The 16,307-nt window shown below is 35.5% G+C and overlaps 1 protein-coding gene across 3 annotated transcripts in view; it reads right to left on the reverse strand.

Moving 5' to 3' along the window:
* SLC9A3 (solute carrier family 9 member A3) overlaps positions 1-16,307 on the reverse strand; it is a 56,466-nt gene that overhangs the window by 24,060 nt on the left and 16,099 nt on the right. For all 3 annotated transcript variants that reach the window (XM_077179610.1, XM_077179625.1, XM_054640208.2), the window contains exons 2-4: positions 7,302-7,604; positions 2,459-2,619; positions 437-515 (exon numbers count right to left, since the gene is read on the reverse strand). In XM_077179610.1, the coding sequence (XP_077035725.1) occupies positions 437-515; positions 2,459-2,619; positions 7,302-7,604 (543 nt within the window). The remainder of the gene's footprint in view (positions 1-436; positions 516-2,458; positions 2,620-7,301; positions 7,605-16,307) is intronic.

A 16,307-nucleotide genomic window follows, 5' to 3' on the forward strand; every position in this document is an offset into this window, starting at 1 on the left:
TAATTTTTCTGGGAAAATTTCTTGATAGGTACTGGCAAACATTGCTTAATGGTGATCAGTGATAGGGAGTGGCAATGCCTGTATGCAGTATGGACTTCCCTGGAATGCAGGGAGAGCATAGGCTGACATTAGGGAAATGCAATTAAATACAAAGAAAAGAAATATAGCTGTAAGGTTTGGTATTCTCAAGAACAGAACTCCACATCTGTTGAGTTTCCTCAAAAGAAAACAGATCTGATTAAGTTTCCCAAATATTCAGGAGCGTTTTATTTATTTATTTTCTTAAGACATTTGCCTATGCCATAAGAGTGTGTGACTATGAGTAATAATCAAAAGGGCTGAAAAATAACAGTTACCAATAGCATAATAGTAATATTTTGTTTAAAGTACTGCATATATACACCAATTGTGTGATACAGAATTCATTTCTACGCACCTATGCCTTTGAGACATTCAATCCCCGTCACATTTGTTTCACCTATCGCAACAAAAGAGTCAAACACATTGTACAGCACCTGGAAAGAAAAGTAGACCAATTTAATAATTGCTCCTGAATTGAGCCTACTAAAATAATCTCCTTAGGGGCCTCAACATTATGAAGTCTGAAATTGAGTTTGACTGAAGGAAATTCTGTCTCGAAGAAGAATTTTATATTTTCTCAAAATAAAAGAAATGCAGTAGGCCAAGAAAAACAAACACCTCACAGCAATACATTTCTTCCTTCAATATGTCCCCTATGTATAAGAAGCATTGTTACATATAGATGTGTTTTCTAAAGCACTTCTCACTGTAAAATCCAGGTATTTGGAAGATTCATTTACTCACATGTATAAGATAAATAAGATATTTAATAAGACAATAATAAGATGCTAATAATAAGGTACTGAATTAAAATATGATTAATAAGTTGAACAAAAAAGAGAATATAATGATTGTGCTAAAATTTTTTAAATAATTGACTAACAGTGATTGAGCTGAAAGTAATGAATTCACCTTATCCATACCTGTGCCTAAGGAGGTTTATGAGTATCATTTTTGAGACATACCAATTTTATCTGCTCTTAGTTCTTCCAGTGGTGAATGAGAACTTTACTATGGCTTTCTCAGCTTTCCTTCTTGCAGCTAAACTTGATAATTCTTATCGCATTCACCCAGTCACGGGATACAGGTTACTTTTCTTCTGTAACAGTAGTCTTTTACATATTTATGTTTAAAGAAAGCTATACCGTCCACTTTCTTCTGTCTTCCAGTCATTCATTTTTCAGAGTAGTAACTCCACTGTTTCAAATTTCCTTATAGGCTGTGCTTTCTACCTCTGGATCATACTTGCTCTTCTGTTTTTTCATCAATGAACAAGCAAACTTTCTTTTATTTGTAGACTGTTCGTGTTCATTTCACAGTAAAATCTCCTTTCCTTTTGAAAGCCAGAGATGTTGATACCTGAGTTCATCAGAGGTTTATTTTAATTTTGGCAATACCTCAGAAGCACTAATGATACTGATATCCAAGGGCAATTAGGTTTCTCTGGAAGCCATACTGTCATCTTCAAACTCATGTGAACAGTTAGGCTGCTGTCAATGACCTTGGAGTGCCTTATCTCCTTGGCTGCAAAAAGTTAAGTCACTGAGCCTCATGAACATGTCTTACCCTCCCTTGCAGACAGGCAGGAGCAGGAATTGTAAATGATCCAAAAGTGAACTGAAGCTGCACAGCAACCTGGTTGCATAGCATCTTTCTGCCTTAGGACTTCCTGGTCCCTGACCACTAGTACTCCACTACAAAAATATTGACAATTTTATTCAGGGAAAAAAAAAATGTGTGAAAAGGTGTTTCAATCAAAATAAAAATCAGTAGACGTCTGGGATTCTGCTACATCTATTAAAGCTTTTCTAAATTTAAAAAAAGTTTGAAAAAAAAAATCAGAAACTTTCTAAAATGTCACACTTTTTTTTTCCCCAAATTTGCTCTTTATTATATATGTGTTTGATAAACATCTGATCAAAGTAAAACTAAGGGAGAAGCATAAACACTTTGGAGAGTATTCTCTCTCTCACTGGCTGAGGTATGCATATAAATTATGGGCATAACACAAATGTAAAGAAAAATGTATGTGCATTAAAAAATAAGAGCAAAGGAAGGCTTAAAATGCCTGCAACTGATTTCATTAAGTCATGAAAGCCCTACTTAAAGAGTAAAGGCAAATAAACCATGCACCCCTGAAACTTCATTTGGAGTGTCTAACCCAGGACTGTGTGTTTTATGTCACTTACCAGCTCCAAATAGCTTTCATGCTCAAATATCTGATGTTTTTAAGCAAGTCAGAAAACACCATGAGCTGCACTGCAGTAGCCCATAAGTAGATACACATAGAGGGTACAGTGTTTCTTTAAAGGGGAAAATGCACTTCAGAAGAAATCCCCTTGAGTTACGTTGACTTTGGGATATATAATTTACTTACCACAGTTACAGCATCATTCAGAAGTGATTCTCCAAAAACAATGATGAATAGAACTTCATTGACATGGACTTCTTCAAACACTGCCAGAACAGCTACAGGATCCACAGCGGCAATTAAGCTGCCAAAAAGGAGGAAGTCCAGCAGCCCAGACTTCAGTTCACCTTCAAAACCAAAGCAAACAAATTATAAGCAGAATAATCTCTGTATTATCATTAGCAACGACAGACTGGGATGTTACAGATAATGCCAAATACTGGAAAATAGAGATGCCAAGGTATCAACTTGAAAGTGTATTACAGTGACTCCTTAAAAAGTTCTGCACTGAGTCATATTTTATCCTGCAAGTTTTATTGGATTCAGCATTGACCCATGTGGATCAAAGTTACTTCTGGAAGCAGGACCAGTACTGGCCTGCTCTTGTTACAAGACAGTTCCAGATCTAAACTAGCTTTCTATTTGTGTGTGGTATGGTTTGTCTAACTTGACTAAATTACCCCAAAATAGCTGAGAACTCACAATATGTTAAGAGGACCATACCAGCACTTTTGAAATAAATGTTCCAAAATATTTCATGTCACAGGTCAAATTTGAGTTTTGGTTACTAAGAACTGCTACAGTGGTGTTTAACTGCACTCAGTACAACAGAACACCAATTGTGGCCTCCTTACTCACTCATAGGTGTGGTTAAGCTACTTGTTCCCAAATTAGGATTCATGAGGCTGTTAAATTGTCTGCAAGTAGACCATAAAAATAGATGAAGGACCAAAATGTACCTCAACATGTTTGTCTTGTAGCCCCTAAGGAATTTTGGCAATGATTTCAAAAGTTTTGAAGGTACAAAACTCTGGTGACAGTGTAACCCAGTATTTTTTTTTAACCTGCTTTTAGTTATTAATGTTATTTTGTTCAGTTATACAAACAGACCAAGGCAAGCATTCACTGTCATTTTAAAAGTAGCAGAAAAAGAAAAGTAGCATAGACACAAAAAATACTTTGCTCAGCTTCCTAAACACCTAGCAAAATCTAGTCTCCTCATGAAATCAAAAGTGGAAACCTAGTCATTTTATTTCTAGGGAAAAGATTTCTGAGCAGTAAAATTCCCTTCGTGTTCATCAATGGATGGAGGAAGCAAGGTTCATGAAGAAGTGATGTTGCCAAAAATTATATGAGAAAGAGCAAAGAAGGAACAGGTTGAGAATTCATTCCTTAAAACACAATTCAGAGGCCCATGCCCAAAATTATCAGGCATGATTTCTACAGGTAAAGAATAAATTCATCTAATTAAATGGTTTTGAAGGATGAGTCAGACAATGACAGTCAGTAGCCATAGCCACAGAATCAATAGCGCCTGTAAAGTACTTCCAGAACAACATGGCTACCCCTCTAGAAAGAACACTGAAAGGTAATTTTTCAAATTCAAAATGGTTTGTGCTTAGAATGTAAATGAAACAGAAACCAGATTCCAAATAGTTTTGATACAAAATGTCATAGGCTTATTTACTCAAGAAAGGGATGCTTGTATGGGTAGTCAGAGGCAGGAGTAAGCAACACCCTGTTATATGTAAGAATGCCCAATATTCTGGTGGAGCTGCAGATGTATATATTCTCTTAGCTACTATCTGCCAATCAGAATATCTACAAGGTTTCCGTACAGTTTGTAGGGATCTTGGTATGGCCCTGAAAACAAAAATTCATAGCTTGCACAGATGTATAACTACCTTATTTTTTCAAGAAGATAAATAGTCTTGTTCACAGTTGGACCTATGGGGCTGTGAACAAGGACTGAGCCTATCAGTTTTAGTGTGCAAGTGGGGTTGAGGCAGTGACCTTAAGTCTGTGCCAAAAATTCTGAGAACAGCCTTGAACCTAAATCTAAGCAATGGTTCCACCAAATATTGTCCTTCTCAAGCAGGCCTAAGGAAGGAACAAGCCCAATGACAATAACTATCAGATATCAGGGTATAATAGAACATAAGGTTTGAAAATAAATTGGCCCACTGAGATTGCTAATCTTTTTTATGTGTTACCAATTATAATCATTGGTACATTCTTTGAAGACTTGCAAATCTAGTAAGCAAACATTTATGGGGAGATTAGGACACATCTATAATTCCTACAAAGCACTGTCAAGAAGCCTGTAGTTTCTAAATCAGACTTTCATTTAGAGTAATAACAGCAGCTATTTTCAATTGGTACATGACCATGGCTTCCTCCAGCTCATCAGTGACACCAAAGATACGTTCACTGAGCCCAGTTTAAGACTTTTAGACACACTCAGCATGTTGCAGCTATGCTTGTAGATTGTACAGGAAAAACTGTTCTAAGAACTAGTCACAACCACAATACTACAAGTGTTAGTTCTCCAGTGGACAGTGAACAGTTCACTGCAATCAGCAATTATGTAATTCTTCCTATTCTGTGGAAGCAGACTGATACGACTAATGGTTAACAATTAATATGCTAATCTTTTTATTTCAGTTCCAAAGAAGGATTTCTTCATCATTATCACCTTCTCCATTTTCCTTCTGCAAATTATTATATCTCAAGGGTATTAAATGCCAACAAAGAGCTGATTTTATGTTTATTTATGTAGGAAATCTATGCAATCCAGTTTGGATTGTGCATTCTTATATTGATGGACAGTACTACAACCCCACTGAATGTCAAAGATAGAAGTCATTTGGTTTTAGTTCATCTTAGTTTGTAGCAGATTTACATTTCTACATTTTAATGATATTACTTTTATCATTATTCATTTCAATTGTAGAACAAATGGGATAGAAATAAATATAAGCCATGGAGCTTCAACCAGAAGGTACTATGAACTCTTCTAGAAACTGAGCAACTCAGCATTCTTCTATCTTCAGCAAGTAACAACAGAAAGGTTTTTCACAGTGTGGTGGTCAGATCTTGTTGACCTCTTGGAGGTTAACACAATCGATTTAGTAGATTAGTAAGTCTGTGTCATGTTGATATTTTACACTCCTACTCAGCTTTGCTGGAGAATGACATGGTTTGAATCAGGGACAGCCTTGTCTAAACTCTTGTAGGTCTTCATGGCAAAGACAGGTCCCCACAGTACACAAATAATGTTCTTTCTAAACATTAAAGTTTGCCACACATGTCAATTTATCGTTCACCTTTATTAACATCCCCATATTTATCTTGTAGAGCTCTAGCTGTGACCTGTGGTAGGGGCTGATTGCCCTGTGTAGCTGTAAGCTCAGAGTTCTAGTATGCATTGTCACTAAAAGATTCTCATACTGATGAAGCAGAACATATAACCATCAAACCCAGCTTTTGCAGTTAGTCATGAGTTGTTTACAGATTGGGAGGAGAAGACTAATTTAAGTGAATTTTCCTGCTAAAATAGTTTTTTTGGGAAAAGAGTCAACTTTTCTATTTCACACGTTGTAAGGAAATCAATCCTTTCCATTTAATGACTTATAGCAACATATTTTTAAAGTAATTATCATACATTATATTTCCAATAACAGTTTTTTTAAGAAAATAATTTTGGTCCTATTTTTAAATAGGACCAAAGCATCTTGGTTCCAAGCATGTTGGATATATAAATTAAGAAATCCTTTTCCAGTTTACAGTAGAAATATCCCTGTCATACATTTTCTTTCTGAACACCTTTTAATTATAAACATGATATTGCGGATTAAATATGTTGCTTAAAGCACAGTAAACCTCTTATCTACCTAAAAAATGTCAAAGATTTTTGCATCTGAGCTGTCTCCTCTGTATCTTCTTAAGAAAATATCACTGCTTCTAAAATAAGAGTTATAATAAAGTAGATATCTAAAATGTATCCATCATAGCTGTCTATATTACAAACATCTGCAATTACTAACATGAGTCTTAAATGAAAGTAGAGATTAAATACTGCTGTTCTGTGCCTCTTCTAGCAGCCCTGTGCCCTTACATCACAGTGTAATTAAGCCAAATATGTCTTGGAATCATAGAATGGTTTGTGCTGGAAGGAACTTCTTACACCCTCCAGTTCCACTACCTGGGACACCTTTCACTAGACCAGGTTGCTCAGAGCCCCATCCAACCTGGCCTTGAACACTGCCAGGGATGGGCCATCCACAGCTCCTCTGGGAAAAGCACAAGCAATGGGAAACCCTCACATTTTGGATTTGTGGTCTAGAAAATTGTGCGTCAGCCACCCTTTCAAGCCCCTTTGGACTGCTCCCATTAAAATGGCTTCCTTTTTTTCTTTTTTTTTTAGTAAGACATCTACTACTTCATTCTGTAAAACTTCTAGATCTTGTTACAATTTCCAGACTCAGAAGATGCAAAAGAGATGTGTAGATGGGTCATGCATATATATCCACTCAGTAGCCACTTAATATTGGATAACACTTACTATAAATAGCACTTAATTGCATTAACAATATTAAATACAATAATAACATTTAATATTAAATAACAGTAAAAATAACACATAATACTAAAGCTGACTTCAGGAAGACACTTTCATTTCAGAATAAATTTTAAGGTTTCTATCACAGCAGAAAGAAACAAGCCCTTTAGTGTGTATTTTTTCCAGATGTCCATTAGACAAAGAATCCTGAGCTTTATCCTGAGAGTGTACACACACATTTAGAGCAGGACATTATAAGAGACATGGATTCAAGTAGCTTTTTTACTTTTGTTAGGGAAGATTTTTCCCTAAGGAAAAGGTCATTTTTAAATTTGATAAAGATATTACAAATTGCTCCCATTAAAATAAAATTTTTCTGCTAGAAAGAGTTGTTACATTGTAACTTATCACCCATCTAACAGTATCTACGATGGCATTCATAATTGTGTCTTCACAGATCAAACTTACCCATTATTCCCGTCAGATAGACACCATAGAGAGATAAACCGGTTGTGGCAGCATTCCAGACTGTCCCAATAACAGCATACAAAAGGATGGAGCCAAGATTTCCAAAAAACAATCTATTTGGCATAAAATATCCAGCATCCAAAACAATGGGGGGCAGCAAATAGAAGAAAAATACAGTTGGTGTCAGGGAGAAGGAGGCAAGGTGATCTGCTGCCCATACAATGCCACCGAGGAAAAGACCAAGGACAATCAGCAGAGCACTTTCTGGAACCACCCGAGTGACTTTGTGGGACAAGTGGAAAACTGCAGGGAAACACAAAAACAGTGAGTCAGAAATGAAATGGAGGAACAATTTGAGCAACAACCGTTGTTAGCTGGCAATTTTGAATCCACACAAACTTTTTGCTTTTACTGTGATTAGATGCAAAAGTGTGCGTGGAATGTTTGGGATACAGACACTTATGGAATAAAAAAAAAAAAAAGGAGTTGATCTTCAGATTTTATCCAGCATATTTTAACTTATATGAAGCCAATATTCCATGACATTTATATCCTTCATTGGATTATCTTCTCTTAACAAGATCTCTTAGGGAAAGATGATGTTCTGTGCAAAGCAGTAAGTGCAAGGCTGAAAAGCAATGGAGAAGTCCTGGAAATGTATGATATTATGGTTTATTTCTGTAACTAAAAATACACATCCAGCCTCCTAACTCCTAATTATTGTCTTTAAAAATGATCAGTTTATGAACAGGCTTATTGGAAGATGTGATAAGGATGCTGCAAGAACTAATTTCAAGACAACTCTTTTAAAATGTGTAAATATTCTGATAATGTAGCCTGCAGCAGGAAAAAAAATGAAGCTTATGTAATGGGAAATACTTTTTGAGCCTTTTCTTCAAGACATCCCTAATAAGGTTTTCTTATAATTCAGAGGCTTTCTGAAGGAATTGAGGCTTTAGTGGTTCCTTCAAATATGTATTTGTGCGAAATGGTTCTGCAGTAGGCTGCTTTGTTTTGTATAAGGTGTCACAAAATTTGTATATTACAATAGTCTGTAAAATCTGTTAATAAAGACAAAGAATATATGGTATCTATCACATCAAAACATGTAACAGTATGGTGTAGCCAATGATTAGAAGGAGGGAAAATTACTGATCTCCATAGGCAAATCTAAAGAGACAGAGAGATGGCACAACCAGACAGAAAAAACAAACTGTTCAAGGTGACAGAAACACAACTAAGACTGCAAATACATGTGGCAACATATATTTCTAGTGCATTTGATAGGTATTGGATAAAAGAAAATAAAAAAGCAGAGAGAAGAACAAAGAGAAGTCAAGTCTACAAAGAAAGATGGAACATAAAATACGAGGAAGAGGCAGAAGTGTTGTTTATAATAAGTAAGGACTTTAATTGGCTCTCTTGGGATTTCTGTAAGCTTGTCCTTCAGTTTATCTTAAGTAATGATGTGGCCCAGCTGGCCTGAACCCTGGTACTTTGTGAAACTGACCCAATAAACGTGTCTTTACTTACATAGCTTTGTGTTAAAAATGCGAGTTACACTTCAGGAAGAAAATTTTAGCAAAAGCCACCAAGTTTCTCCTGGTTTGAACATCAGCTGTGTTGAAGCTGTTACAATGCTAACGCAATTTAGCTAAGAACTAGCTTGGACAAAAATCCATCATTATTAATTCCAGACTCTTAAGCCATAGTGGAAGAATCTTTGCAATGACCATGCAGAGATCTTAGACGAGGTTATTTTACTGAGAGAGCATTGTTTTTCTTCCCATCCAAGTATTTGTCCTTGTCAAACATTTACTAGTTACGTTTTAGAGTGTTTTAAGGGCCCCACTCTTGAACTGTCAGCTTTTGCCTTGGCTGCATCTACACAGGCACCATCCATCATTACAGCAGCCCCACAATAATGTGCTTCCTTAAGCTATAGAACCTTCATGGTCTCATCAGAATAGAAAACATAAAAGTGACCACAGTCTCCCGATGCCGATAATGAGCATGAATGTAGATGTTCCTGAGTGTTTGCAGACAAGACTAAAAAACATGTTGGAACACAGCTAAAAAGTGGGATTAATACAAATAAATGCAATCAGACATGAAAACAAACTGCATTTAGTGAAGCTGACTAAACCATGCCAGCTTTCTATGTCATTGCTGTCATGTAATGAGGAGATGAATGACACTTCACAGAAACAAACACTGGTTTTTCTGTTAAGTTTCCTCTCTTTGTTATAAAATCCCTTGGGCTTGCACTAGAAAAGAAGGAGAGAGAGGAAATTAAATGAAGAAAAATAAACTAGCTACTATTCCATGTGTACAAATTGTGGCATTTAGCTTCTCAAAAGTCCTTCCTACTAGTCATTCTTGATTCCTTGAATTTCCAGTCAGTGAATTATCAACTAAGTTATCACCTCACAGAGAGGGATTATCTCCTTATCCCTGAAAATGAATGTTGCTGAGCTAGTCTTACTAACCAAAGTCTGTTTTTCGTACTCTTACATTAGCAGATAAGCCATGACTATGAGAAGTTAAAGTTAAAAATTTAAAATGAACCTGTGAAGACTTTTCAAAACTAGGCATTTGGGAAAAAAAACCCCAAAGTCCAGCTAAAATTTCATATTTTGTAGAATTCTCCCCTTTACAACCAAAACCAGTTATGAATGCTAGGAAGCCAATCTGATTTTGGTTATAACATTGTCTCCTCCTAAAAGTTGCATTTTCCCAGTAAATCAGCTCTGTCTTATCTGTCTTGGTCCCCTTTAACTCCAACCCACTGATTATCTGTGCCAGATTTTAATACTATCAGCAATAAATTCTTCTACTCTGTTAGTTTAAGGATGCAGGCCATGGACAGGAAAATTATTGCATGAATGGGGTCTAGAGAAGCCTCTTTTCATTTTTGTATATGGCCCAAGCAAAATCTGAACAACCAGACTGTATTTGTTTTAAAATAATTGCTTAGCTAACTCTTCAGGCAGATAACATGCTATATGATTAACAGAAATACGTCTATAAGCATAGAAATAAATAAAAGGAAAATACCACAACTGATGAAATTCAATAAAATAGCTTTGGACTGAGATGCAATGGGAACTTAGATTAATGTTTGAGCTCATATTTGCACCTACACAGATTGATTTTTTATTTTCTGACTATGTGTAAAAGCATATTTTATCAAGCTTGTACATTATGAGTAGTTATTATATTTGTGGAATTTGATAGAGATAGGTTAATTCCAAATTCATTCCTTAATGTTTATTTTTGTAATTCATTATTCTGAAGCAACTTCTCTGATATATTCTGAGAGTATTACAAACTCACACAGCACTTCTGTTTCATAAAGTTTGCCTTTACTTGTCTAAAAGAGATCCAAAAACTGTCCCACAAAGTTGATTGTGTCCCCATGACAAAGTAGAACTGAAAGCTTTAATTACACCTAAATGTCTAGCATGACTAGGTGTTTCACCTGACTGAGGAGAAAAATACAATCCAGCAAGGTTTGTAAACTCCTAATGGACAAAGAGTTTAGTTTGATTCTGATGTGAAAGAAGTTTCAACTATCAGGAAGGAGGATAGCATGCAGTGCTGCTCAGATAAATTGCTCTGTTACAGACCCAGAGATGAAATTGTCTATTTTCACCGCTGTTAATATATTTTAATGAGGGAAAGGGTAAAGGAAGAACACCTGTAGACAATTCATGGCATAAAAGAAAAAACTGTGCACAGGGCAATTTTGTGATCCATAAATTTTAACATTTAACATTATAACATTTAGCATCTGGAATTCTTCTACCTATGTCTAGATACAGTAATAAAGAAAAAGTTAAACAACTGCCTCACTTCCAGTACATGCTATACCTGGTCTGAAAGTGGGTTGGACTGCCTACTGGGTAAACTGGGTTTAAATTCAAGCTGAGCGTCACCAAATTAGAAGCTTTCTACAAAATTAAGAAACAGTTGCACAGTGTAAACATCCTGTGATTTTTTTTCAGATGCTTCCATTTAGATCCAGGAAAAGGGCCTGTGACATTTAAGCTATCTGATGAGAAAGACAAAACAAATTAGCAATCTATGATGTGGTGACTGGCACCACTTTCTTTTGACACAAAGAATAAAACATACTTTAAGAAGTAAATTGGCATTTATGGCCTTTTATAAATGCAGTAACTTAGATTAAATCCTTCAGTGGAATTTACAGCATTCAGTGAATTATCTCTTGCTTTCTAAGGCGATCTGTGACTGGTTTGGAAGATGTGATTTAACAGAATAAGCTTTTTCTCACTTAAAGAAATGAAGTCAGGAAGACTGGTTAAAAGAAAGAAAAAATTAATTTTAACATAATAAAGAAGAGATACTGTACAATTCATCTTCAAGTTGTAATGTTTGTAGACACCTAAAAAAAATTTCTGAAGTAGGGTTTTCACTTATTTTTTTAAATTATCTCTAACAAAACCTATTTTTAATCAATACTGATTTTTTCTTATCAAAGGAAATATTTTAATTTAGCTAGAGCTAGGATTTTTTTGTATTATTTGCAGCCAAAATTAACAATTCGAGATAGATTTGCAACCTTTTGAAAATACACCACTCCAAAAAACAAAAATCTAAAAGTACCTATTTAAAGTACTGCTAAATTTCAGGACTTATGCAGTCATTTCAACACTATTTCAAATGAATAATAACATTTCTATTAACTTTGGTAGTGTAAATTCAAGTATCTGAAAACAGTGAAATTATTTTTGCAGCTATTACTGTTCCTGGAACAGTATTACTGTTCCAGTGAATCACAAACCTACCACACGTGCACAGTACACAATGTGTCATCCAGAGAAATTAAGAACTGACCTATAATAATGATGATAATTCTCTGATGATTTTTTCCATGTATCTTTGGATAAAATCCAAGGACACATAAAATAATTTAGAAAATTAAAATATGATCAGCCTATCCTTTCCATAGTTTCTGTGAAAGCATAGATATGAATCCATAAACATTTCTAAGCTCCTCCTATCAGGGTTGGTGGCAGGCATGAAGTCTCCCACATGCATTTCTACTAGTGGTTTAAATATGCACTGACACTCCCTTATTAGCCTGTTTTCCAGTTCTGACTTTTTATTTTCACTTATAAAGTTGAAGTTAACATACGTCATCAAGCCATGGGTGCTTCTAATTGGAGCTCCAAGACTTGATTCTCTGCAGCTGGTGAAAACCCTTGCCATTGACCAAAGTGAGAGCAAAACACAGCAAGCTCCTTTGTGCTTCTTTGCTTTGCAGAGATGCAAAAAACGGGATCTCCAAGGCAGCACACAATAAGATTTTTTTAATAGCACAAGAAACTTCTTAAGACAAGGCATAATAAATTACACAGAAGAAAATTCTGCCCAAAGAGAACTCTTCCCTCTAAATATCTTCCAGTAGTTGGACACTGACTGGCAAGCATGAAATTTTTGTATCTTACCTTATGTACCTGTTCACATTCTCGTTAGCATTATAAAGGAATTCAATTCAAAAACTGTTTAGTTCTACCATTTTTTCAATTTTTCAGTGGTGCCTTCTGCAGATATATGTTATTATTTAACACAAAAAAAAAAAACCAAAACAAAAAACCCATTCCTGTAGCATACCTGGAGAAAAATCTGGTTTATCTTGCGTGTATAATAGCTTAAAGTATAGTCAAATACCAGTTTGTGACCTAAATTGTATCAACTCTAGCTGGTCATAATGTAGTTCAATAGTTCATTGCTATTATGTTGGTCTACCTGACTAAGACATGGCCAAACCCTCTAAAATATATACAGCATGCATTTTCAAGAAAGGATCATTTTGCTTCTCCCATGCCTAAAAGTTATGGATTCCTGGGCACACTCTTGCTCCCTAGACCCACACTTTAGCTGCAGCCACATAGTGGGTCACAGCTCAGACTGACCAGCTGCATCTGCCATGCCAAGAAAGAAGCAGCAGTGCTGTAGAAATACATACAGCCAATACACACCCCTGCAAGAGATTGCAGCATTCATGGTGTAGGAACTGTGTGTAGACACTGGGATAGAAACAATTGTGTATTTTTTATGTTTGTTTTTTGCTTTTTTAGTCTGCAAACTCCTTTAACAGACTAATGTAGATTAGATTAGATTAGATTAGATTAGATTAGATTAGATTAGATTATTTGGAGATTGTTTCCCAATAAAGTATTTAAGTAGGAGCCCTGACATCTAAAAAGCAGCTGAGCACTCATTGTTCTAAAATTACTTCTCACTCTTGGTTTACCAAGAGTCTCATATAATCACTGAGTTTAATTGGCTTCCTCTGGTGTGTGCTGTGGTCCTCTCATGACAGTGAGGGCAGTGGATGTCATACACATCACCTCATCCAGTCTAACAGTGAATTTTTTCTTATAAAATGGACAGCACAAAATCCTTAGCAAACTTCCCCATAGCAACAGTTTGGAAAATTGCTTAACAATAATGACCATTTTTGGTTTCATTTTTAATCACGTTGGCAGTTTCTAAAAGTAGTTCTCGTCAATGCTACTTTCTCTTCTGTTTATTGGGCAATTTTATTTATACTACCACTTTAATCTCAAATTTCTCCAGAAGTTTTGCTGATAAATCTAATCTCTACTTACTCCACTCTTTATGAAGAGGTTTTTGATACCATTTCCTGTTTAAGAAGTTTTACTTGTTTATAATTCTCCTATCTTTTATTATGACTCCCTTTACTTCTCAACAGTCATGCCCACCTACTAGTTTCCCAATAAACTTCCTGCACATGCTATACTTGATTTCTCTATCATCTCAGGTCTTCCATTTTCTGTTCTATCCTTGTAATTTTTGTTATTTTCACAGATGCACCAGTTTTGCATCCTTCAGTGCATTGACCTCAGTTGTACTGGATCTTTTTGTTAACATATCCTTCATGACTTGACTTCCTGAGTTTCCTACTTTAGCAAACACAGCATTTCTTACCTGCATAGCGATAGGCACACCTTTCAAGTAATTACAGCTGCTTATGTAGCCTGCACAGAGTATCTGGGAATTCTCATTAAGAACCATAAATACTAGAAGGGCTATTTGGCTGTTTATCCAGACCTTCATTGTCACACCATTGTATTTAATGATCTTCATCTCAGAGGATTATTGCCCCAGCTAAGTCTATGTGAAGGTACACCACCAGCCCTCATCACAGTTAGAGACTTCATTCTGATTTCTAGCCTGAACTTGTTCACAGATATTTTATGTTCCTTTTCTTTTGCAGAAGTGATATCAATTTTCTTAACTGGCTGTTTTTCCCTAATGTTAATTCCTTAATTTCCTCTTATATAAGCAGAGAAAAAACCATGTTTTGATGCTTGTCTTTGATTTTTGAAAGTAAACCACTGCTTTTCAGTCTTCAATTCTGTCTATTTCAATCTGAGTTCACCTTTGTGGATTCAGAGCCATCAGAAATATAGATTGCATTCTGCATGAGTCATAGTAGAAGCAGGTCCAACAGCATTAATAATTTCCTATTACAATCTATAGTTCAGCTACATCCTGGATTCTTTATCACACTGGTGACTCACAGTCACCTTGTGTTCACTTTGTACAGATGTACCTCTCTTCCCCTTCCCATTCTCATGTCAATTCCTGTCATGGCCTCTGAGTGAAACTGCCCTTGCTATTACTGTATTGCATACCTTCCTCTAGTATCAGGACTATATATTTTTCCCTGTACAATAGTCAGATCTACATGAATACTGATAATGCCTGCAGAAATGAGTAATCAGAAACCTTCAGTAGGAAGGCCCACATCTGTGTAATGGTAGATCAAAAAAAGAGCAAAACCAATGCCCTGCATAACAACTGTCCAAAAACTAAATTCTAGTGACTTCCTGTGGCCGAAAAATAATCCTCTTATAGTTTCATACTTTTATCTCATCTTTATCTACACAGAAACTATTTTACCCTGTTTTATCTGTAGATGAATTTAGACTTAAAGAAAAAATATCTTCCATTGTGTTCTAAGAGTGGTTCAGTTGAAGCAAAGATTGAAAGCATTAGGGAATTGCATTTCTAGTTTGTCAAGGAAGTGTTTGGGCAGACTTGTCAGAACTGAAGCTGATCATTATTATTCTATATTTGCCTTTCTAATCTTTATCAACAAAGTGTGCTCAGTTCTTTTTTTCCTGCTCAGAGGACTGATAGCATATTTTATAGTCCTTTGGATTGTGTTCTGTGGACCTTGTAACAACAAAATAAGTGTTGTGAATTAATGTTGCCATTTGGAATTGTTTATATGCAGCAGACAAAAATCTCTTAAGAAAACAGATTTTAAGGATTTGTTGCATCAATACTCCTTAGACAGACATGAAATTATTTTATTAATCAGTACCTTATGCTTTTACCCAATCTAGAAAAAACATAAGAGATTTCTTGAAAAAAAAAATGAAGCTATTTTATATCTGAAGAAACTCAAAGATGTAATATACTTATATTGTACAAGATGTAAAATCCACTTTTAGTATTGGATCTTGGTACTGCCTTAAAATATACTACATGAACATGTCTATTAGTATGATTTATACTTAATCTTGGACATATTTTTCCTAAGCAAGGCACAAAAGTCCTTCATATGGAAGGACTGGTTTGAGTTTGGTTTAATCCAGCTCAAAAAACCTTGCTTTATTTGTTGCATATGTAATGCTCACAATTTACAAAGTGCATAGCATTGTAATGAGCTCATTAAGGAGGAAATTTTAGGTAGCTGGTCTCTGTAGGTGAACAATTAACAAAATATGTTAGCAATTAAAAATGTAACCAACATACAGGTCAAGGTTCCCAGTTGATAGGTCATAACATAGTACGATAGCCTCAAGCTAAACTCAAAGAAGTGTGTGAGTAAGCAACTATTACCTCTATAAGCACTTAGAACATAATGAAGTTTAAACAGGCACAGTTTATCACAATTATGCTAAATAGTTCTTTTTTGAAGGGGCAGTCCCACTGCAGTGC

The sequence above is a fragment of the Agelaius phoeniceus genome, chromosome 1, assembly GCF_051311805.1.
Source record: "Agelaius phoeniceus isolate bAgePho1 chromosome 1, bAgePho1.hap1, whole genome shotgun sequence".
Lineage (NCBI taxonomy): Eukaryota > Metazoa > Chordata > Aves > Passeriformes > Icteridae > Agelaius > Agelaius phoeniceus.